We start from the raw sequence: 9,846 nt of genomic DNA on the forward strand, positions 1-9,846 counted from the left end.
TTTTCCATCAATTCCAATCATTAGTGTCAATAAAATTTAAACCTATTGAATAGCTTTAAGGATTAATATTATAACTAATAAATGCTATCTACTTCTAATAGAAAATAAAAAAATAGCCGTAATTTTTTTAACTGCAGCAGTTTGCAAATATTCGCAACGCCAAAAGTATGTGAACCTCAGTTCAATAAAAGGCTTCTAGTAAAAGTTTTAGATATTTTCCTGAAAATTTAATAAGGATCTGTTCAATAAACTTTACTTCTATCAATGTTTAAACAATGCTTTAGCTAAATAAGAACTCAAGACATGCAATAATGAATGTCATACTAAGAATGTCCGATCTAAACAAAATAAATACTGCCAACAAGATTCATCCTTGATGAACATGACAGTACAGTGGTTCCAACAGTTCTCTAGTTGGTTTCAGTTTGTAATTTTGGATAGATTTCTCATTGATTGATTCTTCATAAAAAATAAACTTGTCTTGTCTCATCAAACGGCCTGCTCAATATTACCAGTAAGACAGAAATACTTAAACCACACTCAACTTTATTTGGTTTTCAATAATCCATGTTAGCTAATAGTAGGTTCCAGATGTAGTAATTTTTGCTTCCGTAATTTATCATTAGGGCACGTTTGAAATTCTGCCTAAATCATTTTTACTCCCAGATTCCTATATTGCTGTAATCAAAATATTTAAAAGTGTAGCTCATTACCATAATGCTGGTAGATATGGATTTCAATTTCAATAACTAGCGACTAAATCACACTTAAGATTAAATGAAAATTACACTTATTTGGTAGATAAAAAACCAGATTTATCCGATGTACAATTCACAGGAAAATTAAGGTGTAGTCAGTAAACAAAACTATTTCTCTGATTTCATTTAATATAGATTGATTTTATTTAGTTTGTATCATAGCTAAAATAATTTTATAATTTTAATGATATACGATTGTAATTAATTTTTTTTATTTACTGACGACTATGTCTGTTTAGAGTTATCTCACATAAAAGAATATTTTAAGTAAAGTCAATTAATTTAATGATGATGTTCAACTTGAAACGATATCACATCGTCGACTACATGAATTCAGAAGAGAACTACATAACCAAATGATTCACGAAAGAGTTAGGAGATTTGTGGTCGACTAATCTATACTAAGATGATAAGTTGTGCACTGATGAATGTGCCCTCGACAAGAACAAAATAACTTTGTCATAGACTCATAAATGCGGTGGCTTTCAAGCAGCATCTAATTGTAGTGAGGACTAATCTCAACAACCGTTCTAACCACTGATACAAAAAATCGATCATTTGTGTCTGTTATTACGTTTTTCCAAATTTTCGTTCCCAGTTTTTCTAGAAGATAGTATGGCAAAACCTGATAAGTTTTATTAAGTCAACAAGCTCAATGCAACAGAAAGCCATTTTATTATTTCGTTTTTTATTCTATTACTCTGAATCAGTGAATCAGTTGGACGTGCGGAATAGCACACAACAGGATGGGATATCAAAGACCTCCCATACCCTGTTGTATTTCACAGTAATGGGGAACTTTACCCTTTTACACTCGCAAATTTATTTCTAGCTAATTATTATTCACTTAGTTTCCATAAAAAATGGGAATTTGTTATAGAGAAACAATGAAAGTATGATATCAGTTCCACATATAATTTCTCCCCATCGTAAATAAGTTATTTAGCAATAATTAATGTAAAATCGTCGTTCTATGTAGTTTTCCGGTATTCAATGACAAATCCGACTTGTAAATTGCGAAGCTACCAGTATTATTTTAATCATCGACTTCAGTGACGCGAATGTTAAAAAAAGCGGGTTACGGTGATAATAATGAGCTATTTACTGGGGAATAATTAAACTACTTATAAATTATTTAAGTAACTAAACTCCCTGACTAACAGTATTCGAAGTAAATGACTCGGTAACGAAGTTGGAAATAAGATGGTCAAACAACAATTTAGGACAACATACAAGCACTTCAGTAATCTCAAAAATGTTGTTTTCCCCAGTGGGAAGTACTTGATAAGCCTTGACCAAGTGGCAACGACGCTTTTTTACATAGTAAGATGGCAATTTTTAATGAGTCCAAGTCAATGTGATCATACTGACTGCTTATACGTATTCCTGAAAACGCTGATTATCTAATCTAGTAGAAGAGAACTGAATTTATAATGGATATACTTTTCAATCAGATAATCACGTTAAGCGACTTTACTATGATGAAAATCACTCATGAAATCACATATTATGACGCTACCTAATGTATGATCCTTATAACATGATTTTATTCGAAGTTGATTACGGGGGGATTTTGCACCGTTTAAAAGTGTGTGCTATTTCTAACTACGTTAAGTACGCAGTTTCATACTAGAAGTTCGGGATGTATCCTTATTTTAGGGCTTTTTAAGATTAATTTTTGATCTACAATAACATAAAACGTTCCCACACTCTGAACCAACTGCTTGCTAATTGGTAGGGATATCCAAAAAAAGTAGAAGACAGGTACCTGTGTACTTCCAGAATTCCGTAGTTTACTACAAATAGCATGGTTTGTGAAGTTAAACCTATTTACTCTATTTGGCCTTAGATCAAGAGGTGATCTGATTTTGATATATGAAATACTTGAAAATGATTTTGGACTTGACATACCATCTATTCCTCCCTACTAGATCAGGACAACTCAGAGAACATAGAAGGTGAGTTAGAAAGCAAAGAACAAATAAAATACCCCTGGTATACAGGTTTTCATGCAGAGTCATCAACTCTTGGAACCTACTACAGAAGGATTTGTGTGTGCGTATCACCTCATGCCATTCAAGTACAAAATGTATACCACCACTGCCGCTCTAGGTTGTGCCAATGCAAGAGAGGTAATTTTAGCCAGTAAATGACTTTTATTTTATTCCTTTACATTATATTTCAAGACTTAGTGATTTGTTAGGCCTAGTTCGCACAAAGGAATGAAATCTAACTCAAAGACGCAAACATTAAAAATCAAGTGATCACTACATATTTCCAAATTATTCCAAAAATAAAATTAATTGTTGCACTATATGAGATAATCACAGTCCCCCTACTTGATACATCTTAATTAAAATAAGAAATTTTCGGCATTAAATATTCAAACAACCTCCTAGTGATTATATATATTCAAACCTTTCAGTCACTTCTTTTTCTAGAATTTCTTCGTCTCATAATATTTTTGCTGGACAAGGTAATGCAGAATCTTTGTACTTCGTTTACATGGATGGATTCGATTGAATTATTATTTATTTTCCCAGACAACAAACAGTATAAGGTTGGGAATAAAGAGGATGGTCTCTATTTGGTAAAATGACATTCCCTAGTATTTCTCAAAGTTAAAAGTGTTTACTAACAACTCCATCCAGCATATAGTTTAGAGACACATGTTTATCCCCACTAAGAGTTTTCAATGTCCTATGTAAAGAGAAACAATATACAAGAATATGTAATACACAAAAATAGACTAATGTTGATTAATAATAAAAAAACAGGTATCCTCCTAAATAATAAATCAGATTGGAATTTTTTACAATAGTAACGAAACAGGAGTGCCTAAATTAAGATGCGTAATATCTGACTTATATCTAATAAAGTCGTACGAATCCCATGATTCAAACAAACTACTGTGTTCCACTTTAGACCCAAGGCTTACATTTCGATACTTAGAGAGACTGGGTAAAACTACTCACAAGTGATTGCTTTTTGCTTGGATTCATCCAAATTATTCAAAGTATTGCTCGAATGGTAGTAAAAAAATTGGTGTAGATTATTATGGTCTTTGAAGAAAAGATACAGTTAAGATAAGACTGAAATTATTAAAGGATTTTATGGAATTCAAATAAGAAATTATATACACCTAACCAGAATGCCACCGAAAACAATGTAGCCTAACAGATTCAGTTAAAATAGCTAAATGCGAAATAGATAACCGATGGAAGTGTTTGCACTAACATACAAAAATGCAACGATTTATATTAAGATATCAACATCAATTAAAAGACGAAGAGCACTTTTGTTCGAAAGCATTCATCATTATCATATTTGATATTTTTGATAGAAACTCGTAAGCAAACTAGTTGTTTCAAGTAAATAACATGCCTTCAGAAATACCAGATAATTAAAGGAAAAAAATAGTCATTTGCGACAGAAATACTTGGAGGTCGATGGCTTTTTCAGGTTACTAATGAAGCAATTCATTTGAACTCTGACTTGCACATCCACGTTAGATATATCGGGGGAAAAATATGATGATGGTTTCAGAAAATAAAATTTCAGTAAAAAAACACAACTACACTAATATTTTCTATAAGTAGTATGACTGAATAGTTAACAATACTTATCAGACAATGATCAATATTCAAATGCTCATATAACTTTTACTGTCCATCGTAACAGTAACTTGAATAAATAAGCTTTGACGAAGAGAGATGTGAGATAATTTTACGCTACATTAAATTTTAGTATAGTCTTGAACTATAATAAACAGCTAAATTAAACTGACTGAAAACACTTAGAACATATTTCTTTGAAAGTAGGATATTATAAAATTAAATATTTGTATGAAAAATTAACTATGGTTAATCTCACTCAGTTCATCGACAGAAAATAAGAAGCGTTGAGACAGTTACAGTTATTTATTTTAAAGTATAAATAATCAATAAGAAAGTAACATTGATGGTGATTTGTCTGATAAAAGTAAAAACTGTCATAAAAAAGTTGTGAACATCATATGAAACATACGATACATTAATATTATCCTCTCCAAAACATACATGTCCGATCACCTTCTTCATCGTTCAACACACCTATAAAAGTCCACAAAAATCAGATTCTAATTAATTGCCTCTTGAAAATTTTTAATTCAGTATACTATGCTAGAACCGTATGCATACACGATTTCCCGAAATCCAGTTCACTAACCATGTTCTTGTTAGTTAATTATAAATTGAAGACACTGAAGTATGCACATTCCCGATATTTTATCAACATAGAAGGTGGACTATGGTCTTGAGTTTGCAGTCCTGACAATTCCTAATAAAACATTTGATTGGGTTGATAAAATCTGTTTTCTAATGTTTTACTAGAAATTCGATAACTTAATTCACGTATTTACTGAACACATTTTTATTTCAACAATTATGTTGTTATTAGGTGGTTTAAATATTTTCTTTTACAACAACATCCTCAACTTACAGTAAAGAGTTAGTCTGTTCAAAGGTCGAAATAAATCCTCAGATTTTTGTACCCAACTTTTATCACAACCGTAGTTGCTATTTTGACGTGGTAATCGGGTTTATCAATCATGATGACTCACTCAAATTATACTGGCTGGAAAATTTGCTCTACCATCCTAAGGAGGTCGGTTGGAAAAATATAATAGCGACCCAAGATCCGAGTACGACGCTGAGCTGCTGAGGTACTACAGCATTTTGATGTCGCCCTAACACAATCAATATCTGCGGTGATCATTACTTCCCATAAAAGAAGGAATCGGATAAGGTTGACCCTAAGAAATAGCACACCATAATTCAGGGATTTCAGTCTTCAGTGGTAAGGCCTTTAGATTATGGACCTAGCACTCTAAAACCTATTCAAGAAAACGTCATATGCGGACAGCTACAAGCAATTTTCCCTAGGGCTATGTAATCACACTCTCAGATAGCTAAGACCACAATTAATCTAATTCCTCTTTTAGGTACCTCCAGAGAAAAATCCGTCCATGGTGTAAAGAACCAAGAACTGGCAGTCACCCCGATGCCTTTAATCACACTAGCGATCGTGTTTACGATCAAATCCCTCTGTTGCTTGCTAATATTCGTTCTGTTTCCATTATCAACGCTTCTACAGTTACTCAACCATTATGCATATGCACCACCAATGCTAAGGTTTTAAGTTCATAAAATGTTACTTCTGGTCTCCTGGAAGTGGGTTCCAAACTGCATGTTAGGGCTCCCAATGTTCGGATCTTATGTCATATCCGACAACCAACTACCTTAGCTAGGACTCTAAACTCTCGATATATTGTTTCTAAAATATACGTCTAGGATCTCAGTGCGATCATGTGTATGACTTCACCTGGTCAATATAAATAATCCATGTGATTTAACTTGAGTGAATCTGGGGTTCTGACTTTAACTTCTGGTTACCACACTAGTGCAGGTTCTCCTAGACTGCATTCTAATAGACAGTCATTTGTATGCCGCCAAAATTAACAAGGCATTAGGAAGAACATGGAAAGATAAGGACTTTTCCAGCCAGGTTTCCCATGGTGGTCTATCTCCACAAAACCCCTTCTGATAATCGATATTATTTAACTGTGTTGAAGACAGAAATATGATAATCTTTGGTGACTAGCAAAATAAATACTCACTTCACTGGTAATAATGGCAAACACTTTTCATTCAACACAAACACATTAATTAAGACACAACAAAACTGTTTGAAAAAAAGTACTTCAAAGTAATGTATTAGCATTCCATTAAAGATATTTATAAATATTAGGCTCAGTTTATTTTTCTTGCAAAAAAACAAAGTTAGAAAATGAGTGAAAAATTTTATAAGTAAAAGTTAATGTGAAAAGCAACATAGATGGATTCTTTATAATATTTGGCAGCCATTTCTATCTGATTTCTTCAAACTCCAACGCAACCAACTCAGACCACTTTCAGTATACGGATAATAACGGATTCTGAAAACAAATGTATGTTTGTAGGTATCATTACCATGTTTTGATTTGATAATTTTGAATAAATTGAGCATTGGGTAGATTGTTATAAATAAATAATATATTTGTAATATCCCAATGAGTAGAAAAATTAGATTAGGTACACAAAGAAACCTCCTAATAATCCTGTAGAACCAGATAGACTTCAAATTAAATTTAAGTAATTTTTTATCCTTACAACGATTTGATCACTGTGATAGGCTTTCTACTTTAGCAAATGTGACTGAAAGCATATATATATATATATATATATATATATATATATATATATACGTCCCCCAAATGCCCTGGTACGGCTGAGAGTGGAGAGAGTCCGCTCTCCCTCTCGAAATGCTCTCACATGGCCACGCGCATATAGTCTCTGTCAGAGAAGTCCTACTCACTGCCTTCTCATGGCACTACTGTTGTTTACGAAATTCAGAGGGCGAAATCGAATGTCCGGCACTTTAACCGGGTTGGTGGACACGGAATGTTTCCTTAGAGGAGTTGGAAAACCCTGATTCCAAACCAATGGTGCAAATGGGATCCAGTATCCTGAGGGGACAAATGGCGTATGAATCAATCGTCGGTCACTGGCTACCATGGGACTGCATCTCCTCACGATGCTACACTGCCTTGTGGGTCAGACCTTTAGGTCAAAGGCTCCAGGTGTGGCTTCCTAAGAAAACCACCTGCTTCAGTTTGGGCACCTCGGCAGTATCACAGCCCTAACACAAATCAAATGGTATTTGTATGGCGCATGAGTATCTGGTGCCTCCTTGTACCAATATTTATGTATTTAAAAAAAAATACGCCATACTTCGTTATTCGATTTGTGTGAGGGCTGGAATACTAATCGGGCACCCAAACCGAAGCATACTCTTGTTACCAGTGTTCTTCTGAATATAAAAGGAACATTGAGGCTAAATAAATTTTCGAAATAAATATAATATCAAATTAAATACGTAACTGCAACTCAGAGGCCATGAGAATACTTCTGTAGATAGTGCGTATCTAGGTTAGATAATTTAATCATGAACCCTTCGTCCTCTTTATAAACATCACCAGTAGCATAAACCAGAAAAAGAAATAGTGACCCGAATATTGGTCTCTGAGTAAATCGAAGTTAATGAATCATGATTTAAGGCTGTGATTTGATGATTGCAGTTAGAACAGGTTAGTCGAATAATCAAGTATCAACACTGTTTCTTTACATGAACCATACACTTATCTAAGATATTCCTTTTAATAATTGATCACAATTCGGTAACAAGACTGGTTTTGTTAGTTTACTATGAATCCAATGTAATATTTATTTACCTCTAGAAAATGGGAAAAAAGATTAAGTTAACTATTTCGACTAGAGTTGGCATTGAATTAATATCACCAACAATATTTAAATTGAGAGATATCTAATGAAAAAATTACCTCAAACAATAGTGTAACTTATGAGAACAAAAATAATATTTCTATACAAATAAACAGCAGTACTTACTTGTTATTTATGTATTCGACTTCTGACTTGAGAATAACTGGGCGACGATGGGAAAATGTTTCAATCGAATAACGACCACGATAGTTCCCTATTCCGGAGTGACCAATACCACCGAAAGGAATATTTGGTACTAAAAGAGAAAATTAGTCAGACAAATATTAATTAATGGTATATTTTTATTCAAAAAAGGTATCTTGTGAAACAAAGTATAACCTAATGATTGCTTTTGCGCATACCTCCTCCGTGTATCTGGCGACCCGATGGCTAGTTCTGATGGACTGGTAGGTGTAGGCATAGCACTAAGTATGAAGGAAGAAGAAGCACTTTTAGAATGGATCCCTGCTAACAATCGCCTGTGTTATTCGGCTAGACAGTTCCGTAAGAACTCAGAAGGATAGTGACACAAGTCGTTGCCTTTTCGTCGTTTCTGCCTACGCTCCCACTGACTGCAACCATGATGAAGTGAAAGATGACTTTTACAGAAGGCTCTCTGGACTTCAAAAAGCTAAACGCTCGGACATACTACTCGTTGCAGGTGACTTTAATGCCCAAGTCGGTAGCTTAAACCAAACAGAAAGACATTTAGGTGAGTATTTTAGTATCCCGGCTCGGCGAACAAATAATGGTGACCGTTTACTGCAACTGTGTTCAGACAGTCGTTTATTTTGACATATAATAATTGTAAGCATAAGGAGAGACATCGTCTAACATGGCGACCACCTGCAGCAAACCAACGATGGACTCAAATAGACCATATTGCCATCAGTCATCGTTGGAGAGGCTCGATAGAAGACTGTACCTCTCTCTGGAATACATGTTTAGACTGTGATCATGCTCTAATACGAACACGTATTTGCTTGAGACTCACTGGACACAGAAGAGCCACATTAAGAAAATCCATTAGAGTTGAACTGAGGGACGAGAAAGCAAGTTCCAGAAACAACTGAGTTCACATCTAGACAGTTCTGTAAACGAGGCTGATCCAGATATTGCCTGGAAAGATATACGAACAGCTGTGGAAACAGCAGTAACATCCATTAGTAATTTAAACAAAAAGGGTTACGAAATACCAATGGATTTCTTCCAAGTCTATTGCACATATGGATTCACGTAAACTCATGCCATCAGGCTCCGAACACGATGAAGAACGAAAACAAATCAAATCTAGGTTAACCAAAAGTCTACGGAACGATCGTGAGCTGTGGTGGGCAACGAAAGCAAAAGAAACGGAAAAGGCAGTGGCTGTGGGCAACACCAGACAACTATTCAGACTAATAAAAGAAACTGGGATTAAGAAGTCAAGTGTAAGTGAGACGACCTCGGAAAAAGAGGACACTCTTATCTGCTTTCAGTCTAGACGTTTAGAACGACAGGTGGAACACTTTAGGGAGCAGATTAGCTGGCATTCATCTACCCCACAATACTCAACATTTCCAAACAACCTGAATGGAACATTGAAATAGGCCCCCTTGACTCTAAGTGAAGTTTAAAAAACTACATCTAATCTGAAATGAGGAAGAGCAGCTGGTCCAGATGGATTGGCTCCAGAAGTCTTTAAATATGGTGGTCCAGTTTTAGTGATTAGATTGACTAATATTTTAGCT

At 34.5% G+C, this 9,846-nt stretch overlaps 1 protein-coding gene across 1 annotated transcript in view; it reads right to left on the reverse strand.

Annotated features, from left to right (window-relative positions):
- Window positions 1-6,485: 6,485 nt before the first annotated feature.
- The window catches only part of Smp_172730 (putative aldehyde dehydrogenase), a gene marked incomplete at its 5' end in the record, with an annotated part of 21,112 nt that continues 17,751 nt past the window's right edge, over window positions 6,486-9,846 (reverse strand). The window contains 2 exons of the mRNA XM_018788530.1: window positions 6,486-6,732; window positions 8,243-8,372. Of these exons, the coding sequence (XP_018654064.1) occupies window positions 6,642-6,732; window positions 8,243-8,372 (221 nt within the window). The 3' untranslated portion in view covers window positions 6,486-6,641. The remainder of the gene's footprint in view (window positions 6,733-8,242; window positions 8,373-9,846) is intronic.

Source organism: Schistosoma mansoni, chromosome W (assembly GCF_000237925.1).
Source record: "Schistosoma mansoni strain Puerto Rico chromosome W, complete genome".
Lineage (NCBI taxonomy): Eukaryota > Metazoa > Platyhelminthes > Trematoda > Strigeidida > Schistosomatidae > Schistosoma > Schistosoma mansoni.